Source organism: Chlamydotis macqueenii, chromosome 2, assembly GCF_036417535.1.
Source record: "Chlamydotis macqueenii isolate bChlMac1 chromosome 2, bChlMac1.mat, whole genome shotgun sequence".
Classification (NCBI taxonomy): Eukaryota; Metazoa; Chordata; class Aves; order Otidiformes; family Otididae; genus Chlamydotis; species Chlamydotis macqueenii.
This window is the reverse complement of record NC_141557.1, coordinates 53,497,410-53,511,117: the sequence shown is the minus strand read 5'-3', so window position 1 is coordinate 53,511,117 and position 13,708 is coordinate 53,497,410. Positions and strand designations below refer to the sequence as shown.

The 13,708-nt window shown below is 34.3% G+C and overlaps 1 protein-coding gene across 7 annotated transcripts in view; it reads right to left on the bottom strand.

Moving 5' to 3' along the window:
- Window positions 1-13,708, bottom strand: part of LRRFIP2 (LRR binding FLII interacting protein 2) — a 58,085-nt gene that overhangs the window by 14,304 nt on the left and 30,073 nt on the right. For 3 of the 7 annotated variants that reach the window (XM_086743013.1, XM_086743015.1, XM_086743017.1), the window contains exons 4-6: window positions 4,579-4,623; window positions 3,778-3,891; window positions 3,254-3,325 (exon numbers count right to left, since the gene is read on the bottom strand). In XM_086743013.1, coding sequence (XP_086599139.1) covers window positions 3,254-3,325; window positions 3,778-3,891; window positions 4,579-4,623 — 231 coding nt within the window. Of the gene's footprint in view, window positions 1-3,253; window positions 3,326-3,777; window positions 3,892-4,578; window positions 4,624-6,937; window positions 7,046-10,502; window positions 10,557-10,657; window positions 10,706-12,119; window positions 12,165-12,249; window positions 12,298-13,013; window positions 13,089-13,708 lie in introns of all 7 variants that reach the window. The other 4 variants (XM_086743014.1, XM_086743016.1, XM_086743018.1 and 1 more) reach the window with 2 other exon arrangements.

Here is a 13,708-nt window from a genome sequence, read left to right as displayed (position 1 = left end):
TTATATCTCTCAGTTGCATTTACTAAATACTGGAATTTTGTGCTGGAGAAAACCAGAAACCCCAGGAAAAAATAATTTAAAACAGATCAGAAGAGACAAGACAGTATAAGTAGTGAAAAGATTAAAAAGGTACCATTATAATCTGGGAAGCAGTAAATAGCAAAGAGCAAATAGCAAACAGCAAAGATGATTCATGATAACACAGAAGAAAATGAAAAAATAAAGAACACATGTAAATGCATTCAAGTAATTCTTATGTTTTAGATTAAAGCCACAGAAAACATTTTTTGTGATGGTATGAATATGACAAATCTTGTAAAGATTGGTGAAACAAAATGTTGGAGACAGTAAACCTTCCAAAGACTTTCAAAGAGTAATTAAATTTAGAGGACAAAAAGGAAAGCACTAGGATTAAAATGAATATTATAGTCATTTTTTGGGGAGATACAAAATTTAACGAGAAGTACAAGTGTGGTGGGTGGTGTGTGGTGAGTGGAGTCGTATAGTAATTTAGGTTGGCAGAGATCTCTGGATGCCATCTGGTCCAATCTTCTAATTAAACAGGGCCAACCAAGATCAGGCTGCTCATAGCTCATCTACAGTTCATTTTAAATATCTCCACTGGACGATAATTAAAACGTATGGCTGAATGACCTGTTCCAGTGTGTGACTGCCTTCCTTGTGAAAAGTCTTTTTCTTGAGGTCTAATTGGAATTTCTGCCCTTACAGTGCAACTGTGTACCTCTGAAAGGAGTTTGCTCTGTCTTCTCTACAGCCTTCTATTAGGCAGCTGTAAACAGCAATGATACTGCTGCCCATGCCCCTAAGACTTATCAAATCCAGTTGTCTCAGCCTCTTATAGTATGCCATGTGCTCCTGAACTCCAGCTTTTAAGAGGAGACTAGGTTGGGGCTTAAAAGACTGGACTAAAATGTCATTAATCAACAAGCTAATGGAGGAAAAAAAAGATCTGCCATTACAGAAGAGGAATAAATTGATTTTGAGACAGAAATGAGAATTGCTTCCCAGAAAGAAACCAAGCTATACTCAAGAGTCTCCAACCAGTTAAAGAAACTGGAACATTGCTAAGGCTTCTTTGGAACTGTTCCTTCTTTCCGAGTAAAGTAGTTTACATGTTGCCTGTGGTTCAAGAATTCAATGTAGTTCCAGTAATCTTCCAATTTGATGAGAAATAATATGGATTTGGAAGAATTTCTGAAACACTTGAATGAGGCAGTGGGATGCCTAAGGATGAAGCAATGGGAATAGGCTGGAACAAAAATGGATAAGGTTCTGCACATAACCTAAAGCTATGAAGAAACACCACCAACAATTCTATCAGTAAAGCCAAAGGGCTATGGAAATTAGCTTGCTTGGCTAGAACAAGATGATTAAACCCAGCAGACATCAAGAGAGTACATCCCTTTCTAGGTTATGCAAGGGAATATAGAAAGAACCAACAAAACTGAATCAAACTGAGACATGAAAAGATTTGAAGACCTAACTAAATCAGAACTATCCACATTAGACTTTATTCTGCTGACACCCAGCAGATTTGTAGTCAGGTAAAAACCACACTCCTAGCAGCACAAAGGCTGGGCAACCACAGAGATACCAAGGCAGCGTGACTACAGATCACTGTTACTCAACCACTGAAAACACACTTCAAAGAAGTGTAAAAGCAGGTATCCTAGTAACTCTTCTAATGTACATAAGACAAAACTGCTAAAGTAGAAGTTGAGAAAAAGGCAATACCTTCCTAAACAGAAAGAAGCGTCCTTCTCTCTATTGGAACCTCTATAGAAGGCAAATTAACTTAGGAACATATTATTCACTATTAACAATAGCATCAAATGCAATTCATTTTTGTAAGCCAAGCAATGACCAAGATCTTTCTGTCTATTACACACTTCTGTTTCTTGGTAGCTGTAATGGATTACAATAAACAACAGCTCACTAGTGATGATTCACAACAGTAGTCATGAGATGCTGGCAAATATGCAAAAGTGTGAGAGTTAGATCCATTCTGAAAATATGAAGCAATCTCATGTCTTATTCAAATTTAGTACTATCATAGTAATGTTGTAATGTACTGCTCTGAAGTTCTTTCAATATTCATATGGCAATATGGTTAAAACAAGACACACTTCGTCTAAGCATATGGCTATCAAAGATTCAAAGTTACTCATCCTCTGAAGAGGAAATAATTTTTGCTACACTGAACAGCCCAAATTACATGTTATCTCTTTACTATACCACCTAATATGTTGTTTAATCAAGGAATTTCAAGGAAGCTGTTAAATACATCCCTGTTACATGCTCTAGTACTAGCAGTATTCATTAAATTCAGTCTCTATATGGATGTAAAACAAATATGGAAAGATCTCTTTACTTTTATGTGAAACCATTCACAATTAGATAACACGAAAGAGAACAGCACAAATATCCTGAAAAGGATTTGTAAGTCATATCATTTGCTGTATTCAGTTTCCCTTCAACACGGAAGAGGGGAAAATAATCATACTTTAAATTAACTGCAAACTGTTACTTGTGTGAGAACTTCCAAAAGAAAAGCATACATACTAATTTTAAAAAGTCAAAATACAGACAAATCTCATTAACCCAATACTGAAAATACCAACATATAATTTAGACAAAGATAATGGGAAAGTAAAGCATAAGCATAAAAAAAAATCCCTTCATAATGGCAAAGGATTTAAACAAAATTAATGTCCTGCGAGCAATATGCCTGCCCAGATTAGTTTCAGCACATCTTTCAAAAATTATTACTCTGGTTTGGCTTTATAAGATGTAGTATTTGCTGAAACTTGGAAGACTAATTCTTTATTTCTTAAGTCCTTTATCATAACTGTATCTCATTTCTTTCTTCCTCATTCAATACAAAATAATTATTTTGAATATCCATTTATTTGCTAAAAAACCCTGAAAAATATAAATTGATTGTTCTCATTATCTTACCAGAAAACACCTGCTAGAAATATGAAAGTTTAATACTGCTTTTTAACATAAACCAGATAATGAGCATCTACTATCTCAAGTTCATTTCAATCATATCGTAATTTACTCACATGACAAATTTAAGCTGATGCTCTCTATGCATTAAAAGTTAGATACATGCTTTAAAGAAATGTAAAACTTGTTAGTAAAGCCTTATATAGTTAGTGGAACCAGTGGTATCTTCATTACCCAAAAATACCCATACAGAATGCATGCTTGGGAGGAGCCCTGATACCTTCAGTTCTTTAAGTCCCTGCATGTATCTCCCTTCTACATCGTGTATCTGGTCCTTAAGATCATAGATATCCTGCAGGACATAGGAATGAACCATTGCATAAGAAGTATGGGCAAAAAATTTATTGTCGGAAAAGCATTAAAAGGTTTACATGCGTTTCTGTCAAATGCCAGAGCCTGCAATAATTCACAGAAATAATAATTAATCCACAACAACTTGCTGGAAACTAAAATTTTGTTTATATCCCTGAATCCAAGCGATCTCAAATAGGACAGAACTGTCTCAAATTTGACATTAAAAAGTCTTATTTTAATATAAGCTAAACTGTTAGCACCATAAATATTTATGAGCACAACAAATACAATTACCAAGATAAATAGAGAAGTCTTTCATGATTAAAAGTTACATCCTTGTAACTTTTTCTTACTATTTAGAAACTAGAAGTTCTGTAGCAAAGAAAAATTCCTCCTAACTACAGACAGAATTTTAAACTAGCTCCAGATTTTCTGGAAATGCAGTTTTACCCGTAATTCACTGAGGGAGGCATCAGGATCCACCAAACTGCTTGTGTCTCCACTTCCTCTCCTAGAGGAGTTGCCACTCAGAGGAGTTGCACTCACTGAATTGCGAGATGATGGCTTAAAAAGGGAAAAACACTGTATCAGGACTCATACTGTCATTTCTGCTATACTCAGCATTACTCTATAAATTGCTTCACACTCATAGAACACTTTTCTCTCTTTTTTTTTTTACCATTTCATATTAGCTTGTAGACAATATTTTCCATTGATTATTTTCCAGCACTTATGTTTCTTCCTGGGGAAATGCTGGTTTCTGTGATGACTTATAAATTATCATAACATTGCAGTTTCGATTCTTCTGTTCAGAAAACTTTCATAAAGAGGCTGTTTGTGCTGAAAAACTGTACAAGCTTAAAATGTTTCTAAAAATTATAATTTCTGCCACTCATGATTCAGAAGAAAGTCTCCAGTGGAATCTAGCATATGAATTTTTATAGCCTTAGCCTCTTAAAATTCAACCTCTCCTGCTAAATATTTCTCACACAGAAAATAAATTCTATAAGAAACTAATACTTGCTAAAAGTAAACTAAAAAATAAAATTATTTCCTTGGGAAATAAAAGACGCAAAGTATTCATTTTGTTGTTAAAAGTATGTCTAAAATATCTCTTTGTAAGCTCTTAAAAATGACTAAAATACACTCTACTAAAAACATACTGCATTTATACTTTTTGAAGTATTTTGATACTTGTAAACTTACGGTTGAACACAGGCTTTCAATAATTTTTAAATTAAAAACTCTTACCCTTGAAAATATTTCTGAATGTGATTTTTCACTCTTTTCTTCCAGCTGAAAGAGAAAACAGAAAGTCATCACAATACATCTTTTGCAATGAGACTACTGAATCACCACCTTCTGTTCAAAGATACTAAGAAACATTTAAGCATGAAAAATGAAACAGTGAAAAAAAAAAAATTAAGAAATTCCAGACGTTAGCGTAGATCAAGGCAAGAAAAAAAATTTCAGCCTGAAAAAACTAGTTTTTACCTCAACTGCAAAATAAATTAATGCTTGTAAAGAAAAAGTCAGGGTTTTTTTAAACATTTTTAAAAAGCTGTTACTAATATTAAGTACTGATCAACACACATTTCGCCATTTTGAATTTCAACAGAGTAGTGACTACAGCACTTGGTGGCATAACAAACATGAAGCTTCATGCAAGTGCACTTCAGACAATCAGTGACACCAGTGTGAATGTCCTAGTTATTAGAAAACACATTTGTTCATTCAATCTCTTTGGGGAAACCTGCAGTTACATCAGGACAAAACCAATTCAGCTAGAAGCCTATAACTGAAGTGTACTAGTAGCAACCCACAAAATAATTTAAATTCATATTTTATGCATTGAACTCAAAGCAGGAGAACTGCCACCTTCCCTTCTTATTTGGGAGACTTTGATATTACATACTTACATTGTAGACTTCCACATATTCTAAGTTTCTATGAATCAAAATAGGTGGAATTAAATGACAACATTAACATGTTGCCATATTTCCTAAAACAAGTATGATACCATACTCAATGTATCTCAAATATCTGGCTTCTCCAACAACACCTGTTTTTCTCCCAGCCCAGGACAAGAAATTTGGAAGTCTGCTACAATCACAGTAGAAACAAACATTACTTTAGCAGAGCTTTTTTCCTTCTATTGGGGTTTCTACAAAAGCAACATTGTATTTCCATGGCAAATTCACCATGTCCACTGATACACTGAAATTGTAAATTGCAAATCTTTGTCACCACTGTAATGGTAAAATGATGTTAAGAATCCAAGTGATCTGAAGTATTCATTTAGAATAACTTAAATAAAAGATATGATTTTGGAATCTAATAGTATGTAATAATGATGATGATAAAAGAAGGTAGTATAATTGCCAGTCTCAGCCTCCACATTTTCTTTCAGCAGAGCATTAGTTTTAGAAAAGCAGGTTTATTAGAGAAGAAAAAAAAAAAAAGCTAAAATTTAAACGGGAGAAATGATTGGTCTATGCCATGCTTTGAGCATGTACAGATGACAAATACTATGCACTATTACAAGTTACATAGCACCGTAAGAGTATTGCGTCATCTAAATGCAGAATCACAGAAACAGTGGTTGTCGTGGTACTCTAGCAGTCACCACCTACTCCAGCCTCCCTTCCAAAGCAGAACTGCTGCCAGCAGTTCAGGTTAGCTGTGGCTTTATCTAGCTAAGTCTCACCAGCTCCTAAGGATGGAGGTGCTCCAGCCTTGCTGTAACTTGTCAGAGTGGAACACTAACCTCCTTCTGGAGCTTCTTGCAGTGGCTCCTCTGAACTTCCTAAGCTTCCTAAATGTGAGGCTGCTGCCGCCCATGGAACATCCCCCTTTGCCCAACTAAATAAGCCCAGTTCTCTCAACCTCTCCTCCTACTGCATGTGCTAAACACTGACTGTTATTTCAAAGATATGCCTAAGAACAGAAATTTTCCTACTGTTGCCACTATGAAACACAGAAGTTCTGATTACAAGAGCTTCTAGAACTTATAGCAGCAATAAACAGAAGGCAGCTAGGTTTGTTGTAAACAATGTTCAGACTAAAGGGATGCATGACAAAACCATAATTATTTTCCTGTAACTCTTGAGATTCAGTGCAAGAGCATAGCCAAAAATGAGTGCTCCAGAAGTGGATCTTTACAAAATCTCATCCTGGATGAACACTAAAATGCACTAATGAGGTCACAGTTTTAAGAATTTATTTTTTTTTCACTAAACCAAGTAGCAGTATTCCAAAAATACACAAAACACTTAGACATTGTTAATTTCCACAAGAAAAAACCTAATATTTTACATTTAAGAGATGCTTAAGTTTATCACACACACACAAAAAAGTGAAGTGTTAACACTTGTCACATGCTTCTGGCAACAGGCAAAGTTTCCTTTAAAATAAACAAAGCAGCATGCTCTTAAAAATTCAGACTGCAGACATTTTTATACAAAAAACAGCCCCAATCCCTCAAACCTATTTGTCATGAAATAACTCTGAATGCTTTTACAGTATCTACTCTTTCAGAGTATAAAAAGAAGATCTATAGTTAGTAAGTTGGCTGTGTTCACCACAGTATAACAACAAGCACTACACTCACACTATTCAAACCTTGGACATCGTCTGCATCAGAAACAATGCTTCCCCTGCGGTTGGAACGACTAAAATAGTCAGCAGCAGTTTCACTTTGATCAGAAAAATCAGAAGACTTCAAAAGATAAGGAGAAGGGTGAAAGAGAACTGAAGATGATACCACAGAATGAACAGAAGTTTATTTAAAAAGAACAAACAGGAAATCCTATCTTAAACCTCCATTATTGCAATTTGTTCTAGCTTTTCTAACAGTTTAACAGTTGTAAAATCTTAATTACTCTTTTAGATTTTTGCTATTTTAAATGTGTTTACATGAATAAAATTTGTACCACACCGATATGAATACTTCAGTCAGCATATACATTGTTTTTAAACACTCTCTTCACATGTTTATTATTCTTATATTTTAGAATATCTAAAAGTAAAAGCAATGACCATTTATTGGTTGATTTTCCTAATTTGGAGTAATATAAAAAAATACAATCAAAGATACAAAAGGGTTTAGGACTAATATAGTGCCTAACACAAGACACAAAAATTACTTTTTTGAAAAGTTTGTAATTATAAAAAAATAGAAGACAAGCTTACTCCCCAAAGCTATATGTCAGACAGGCACCTAAAAAGATGAGGAAAAAATACTAAAGCTACACATTGCTGGTAAAAATCACAAGATATATCTAACCAGATTACAGTCATTACAATGTTATGGGAATTCAAGTGAAATATTTAACTAAGAAAACATTATGCATGTTAAACATAGTATTTAATGAGAATAGTAGGTTTATCAAAAGTGTTGTATTGATAACATTCTACTTCAAAATGCAGAAAGTTGCTGTGAACATTATATTTAGTTTTAAAAGTGATTATATGAAAGAAAAATCCTTAAATAAACAGTTTGAAAACAGTCCTTATCCTATTTTCACCATTTAAAAAAATAATTCTTAATTTCTTTGTACTTGAGGTACATAAGTGATGTAGCCTCATCTTATTCTGATTAAAAGATAGTAAGAATTTTATTATGCAAATATGACCAGTTACATATAAAACAGTTTGCTGATGAACACCCATCTCAGATTATGCATGCTTATGACTAGAGAATTTGTATTTTTTGACACTGCTTGGTTACATTCTGTTTCTCTGACAAAGAATTTTCCAGCTACAACTATATCTACACTTTTAATAATATTTTCATTTTTCAAAACAAAAAAATCAAAGTAAATAAATTTTCACAGTTTGAAGGTTGGCTAAACTTTATGTCACTTGCATTGCACAAAGTATAAAGATGCTGAATAGAATTCTGCTTACATGAATTACGCTTACAGCAAAAGAAGAAATAACTCAAGGCCTACAAACATAATTTATGAGAACATTGCACTCTTTGTCATTCAAAACCAACTTATCTTTCCTGTTGAAAAGTCTGTATGTCTGATAAACCTTACTGTTCCTCCTTCTATACCTTTTGCACTTCTAATATCTTTCTCAAGGAGTTTATCAAAACCAATACAGTTTAAGATGGAGATGTACCACAGAGTTTTTCACCAGTGCTTTCTACTCTGTTTCCATCTTCTCTCCTAATTTCTCTTGATGTCCAATGAGTGCTGAACTTACTTGCAATGCACTGCGCAGTGAAGCCAAAATATTAACCATAGAAAGAGTAGAAAGTTACAAATAAGATTTTTACTTCATGTCCTCAATATGCTTTTCAGAATTATATCATTAAACAAATACTTCAAACTTTATTAAACATTCACTAGTGTGAGTGAATGGTAGCTTGACATTACTGGTATCACATATACATACTGCGATCTTTTATATATATATATATATATATATATATATTTCTTTATACATATGAAGTATATACTTTCGAGAAATGAATCTTAATGTTAAGAGAAACCAAGGAGACAAGTAGTATTTTCACAATGCAAGAGGCTTTACAGATGTATGTCAATACCTCTTAGGTTTTGGAACTTCATAAAGCAACAGCAAAATTCCGTTTTTCCTACACCCTCAAAAATTCACTCTAACATCTTTTGTAGCCTCTATAACATTGTTAATAATACAGGACAAATCAAAACAGGACAGAATATTTCAATTTAACCTATAGCAGAACACAGAGAAACTTTTGTGCAGCATGACAAATAAGCAGCTGTACCAATTAAACTAAGACAGTTGTTTTGTGTCAGAAACAGGGTAGAACTACGTAATATAACTCTGCAGCATGAAAAGCCGTCTTTGGAACAACCCTTCCATCACTGTTTTGTTTTCTTCTGTCATTACTGTTAAATTTACTTTTTGTTCAATCTTAACCCATGTGTTTTGTTTTTTCTGGTTTTCTTTTGTTTACCAATTCTCCCCGTTCTCTCGGAGGGTGGGGGGAGTGGGAGAGAGACTGCGTAGTCTGGTCCCGATCGGGGCTGAACTACAACAGTTATTTTGGCGCCCAACATGGGGCTCGAGGAATTTGAGATAAGGATTGAGTTTAATTGGGAGCGGTAACCAGCAAAACAGGGCTTTAACTCAATAAAAGAGTGAAATGATTATGGGGAATTTATGTTCTGATTGTGAATTGTTTGTTAATTGTCTACTCACTGTTGGTGTTGTGAGGATATTATTTTGATTTTGGTGCTTCTGTTGATGTGTGTGTATTTTACTTATAATACTTAAATACATAATTTGCAGAGGCAAGGGGTGGAATGTTCTGGTTTTGTTTAGTGAGGGGGGGCCTAAGGTGGTAGCTTCTGTAGGAAACTGCTAGAAGTCGCTCCCCTTTGTTCAGTGGACTCGGCCAGGCCTAGGGCGGATTCACTGCTGGCCAAGGCCAAGCCAATTGGTAGCAGAATGTCCCGTGATAATGCCTCTGTGATAACGTATTTAAGAAGGGGAAAATGGGGAAAAAAAATGAGAAGATGTGAAGCAGCTGAGCAGGGGCAGAGAGGGGGAGTTGTGAGTCCTTCTCCCCACTATGAAACAGCATAAAACAATGTGTGATGAACTGACCACAACCCCCATTCCCTCTTCCCCCCTGTGCTGCTCGGCACGGGGGGGAAGGTAGTAGAGATAATGTTAAGCTCGGGAAGAGGGAGGGGTGGGGGGAGGTTACCTTGTTCCCTGTCTCATTCTCCTGCTAGTTTTAGAAATAAATGAATACTTTTTCTCAAGTAGAGTCTGTTTTGCCTGTAACGGTAACTTTAAGGATTTCTCCCTGTCCTTATCTCAAACCTCGAGCCGTTTTCCTTATATCATCTCCCCCTGTTCTTTCGGAGGGTGCGGGGAGTGACAGAGAGACTGCGTAGTCTGGTCCTGATCAGGGCTGAACTAGGACAACATATTACAAACACTTTAAAAGTTTAGAAAAGCAAATACTTCACTGCTTCTACACTTCACTGTCTTCCTGCTAAAACTTAACATCTTGCTAAAAATCACCTCTCTGTCAAATTACAGTTCCTTGATGCAGAATTGAAAAATCAAGTCTGAGTGTTGGTCAGTAAAATGATCCCCAGTGTAAATACCCATAATCATTGTGCATTAGTATCAAAGCATTCAGCAAATCATGCAAGAGGAATGCTCACCACAGGGCTACTTCGAATTGAGCTTGTTCTTGAAGAGTAACTGTATGCAGATGGCTGAAGAAAAATTATGAAGGAAGTTTTCACAATTTTCATAGAGTTTTGTCTCCAGAAAATAAAGACAATAAAAGAAACAACCCAAAGCCTATTACACTTACAGTGCGAGAACTATATGAGCTATGTAATCCATCACCACGTAAAGATGCCTGAGAAAGAGGGAATTAAATATTGTTTATATTCAGTCTCAGAAGTGATTATGGCACACTCTTACACACTGTAATTCTTACACACCATAATGTACTCTGCCTTATCCCATGTATGCATGTTTCAGTTAACATTTTACTTTTCAAAGGATGAACAATTTTTAAAAATTTCAAGCAGCATTTCCTATTAGGGATGTCTATTTCCAAATATAAAAATAAGAATTTCCTTGAAAAAAAGCAATTTTTTTTTTTTAAATCGCAACTATTTTCAGGAAATAAAAGAAAAAATTAAATTGCAATTTGGTTTTCATTGTTCTGAAGCCTTCCGAAGTTTTAATCCACCCTGGGAACTGAAGCTATATTATATACTTATCAGTTTCACTTTGTGCTCACCCATGCAGGTTTTCCCAAATGAGAATGCATTATGGTTGGACTCGATCTTAAAGGTCTTTTCCAACCTAAATGATTCTATTACTCTAAGGTGCAAGGCTGAAGTCTATTTATGCAGTAGATAATAAAAGCAGCTCTGGGTAACACAATCTAAAAAAAAAAAAAAAAGAAAAAATTCTCATGCTACTTTCCCCCCTACCTATGAAGAAATCTTTAGTAGAAAACAGAATTATATTTATATTAGAATTATATGTAATAGGAGTCATTATGGTCTTCTCTCACTGGATCTTCTAAAGTTTTCTCGAGAATATGCAAAAAGTCAAAAGAGTAAATTATCTCTGTTTTCAATCCAAGTGCAGAACAAGACCTCACTAACTACATAAAAATATTACATAAGAATACTTAATGATTTTCTATATTGGTTTAGTATGTCTTTAAATGCAGTACAAGTTGGATTTTAACTACTGTAGCAGCAAAAGGCATAAGGTTTCAGGCATGCATGTCACTTTTTAAAGACAACAGCTTTTTGTAGAGTTATCTTAACCATTCTTACAGCACTTCAAGCTACTTTTTATTTTGTAAAGATGCATATTAGGTTTTCATTCTCTTGTATTTTCATATGATTATTAAATACAGCATCTTATTTGAAAGTATTTAAAGTGTATTTACCACAAATTTCTAATCTCGATTCCCGTTCGAACACTTAGCTTCACTTTAAATACTTTTTTTTAGTATTATGCATGCAGTTGTTACTTAGTATGCTTGTTCTAACTCTAATATTCTTCAGTATCATAGTTGTATTCATAAACTTTATGCTTGTCTGTAAAAAGCTCTGTAAAACTGCAGCTACTAGAATAAAGAGGCAATATAACAATATTAAAAACATTAAACTGAATACCTCCACAAAATGACACACACAAGCTGCAGCTTTATTTTAAAATACAAAAAGAATGCACAGGTAATACAGTCAAGCCTCATGGCCATACAACACAAATTTAAGGCAACCATGCAAATGGTGCTTACGAACCAAACTGATATTTCTTATCAAACCAGTGTTTACAGAAGGAGACACCTATGAAGAGAAGTGTAATTTCGTATTTCTGAGGGCCATTCAAACATCTAAAGATAAGCAAGATATTATTTGACATTGTACTAACCCTGTAACTCCTAGTTGTTGCCACTGGATCACTGTATAGAGAAGACGACTGTAGTGTGAAGAATAGAAAAAGTCAGAAACTTTTTCTGCGTACATTTTTTTTATCTATTGCTCTATATTCCCCAAAAGTTCTAAAAGATTTCAATAAGAAATTTTACACCCATAATAGACAGGAACTTCAATAAAAGTGTGGATAAACATTCCAAGAAAAAACATTATCTTTGAAATCATAATCTAAAACATTAAAGCAATCCAGTATTTTTATCAGAAGATTTGTGGAAGAGAATGATAAGAAATTAAATAGTTTTCAAGACATATCAATTTCCTCTAGTTGCTTATTTAAACCTGACATGAGAGTAGCTACAGGTACTGGAAGATACTGTCCATACCATGACAGCCCATTGATTTAATCACTTATACTGTCGAATGAAGTAGTACAATGGCGCTGAACTTAAAGAGTTCTTCTGTTGAGGTTTTTTTTAAAAACAGGACTTTGAAAAAGCAACTGCCACAGCTGAAACAGAAATTATTTAAAATTTAAAACCCCATATATGCAGAACACTAGTAACTTGCATGTTATCCATTCATTTTATAAAATGCAACCCTTAAAAGCAAGAAATACAATTCTAACTACTGTTAGCTGCAATAATTTGCAGTGTTATAGAAGGAAAGAGAGACAAGTTTGCTTCTTATAGCACAAGTAAGCAAGAAGAAATAAATGTATTTTTATACATTAAAAAATTAATGTAGAAAGACGAGACAGACCCGAGTATGGTAGGAAGGAACTGGTTTACTATGTCTAAGGCTGCTATAATTTCTTTGATCATAGTAAATTCCACTCTGTGGGGAGGGGAAAAAAAAAAAGATAAAACAAAAGTCGCATATGTAGATCTTGTAAATAAAAGCTCAATCTCAACATTGCCCACATGTTCCCCAGCTTAGAACTTGTACAGAACGTTCTAAAGTTTTTCCCTATAGTTAACTCAAAATCCATGTAACATCCTGAAACAACTAAGTGTAAAAAAACCCCAAACCTACTTATGTACTCTGTATATCACCATTATCTGTATATCACCATTACCATGAGTATTTTAATGTCTGGTCCAACCAAAGGAGTAAATTGTTTTGGGTTTTCTCCCTAATAAATACAAAAACCCTGGAAAGTTTATCTGAAGTCTGAAAAGCACAGCATGAAATGCTTGAAAAATGTAATTTACAAAACTTGCTAATAATTAGTACCATGATTTGATTGATTTTTTTTTTTCCCATTAGATACCATCCTGAATCAGAGCATTTGGTGAGAGAGGATAGAAATTCCTAAGAATTTAACAGGGGATGGATGTGTGTATGATCAGCTTAGTCTGTACTCTACCACACCAAGTGCACATGCTGAAAGCGTAGCAATTATAATTTGGCTTATTTCTGTTGGTTTTTTTGACACTTCTTACACAGATTGCATA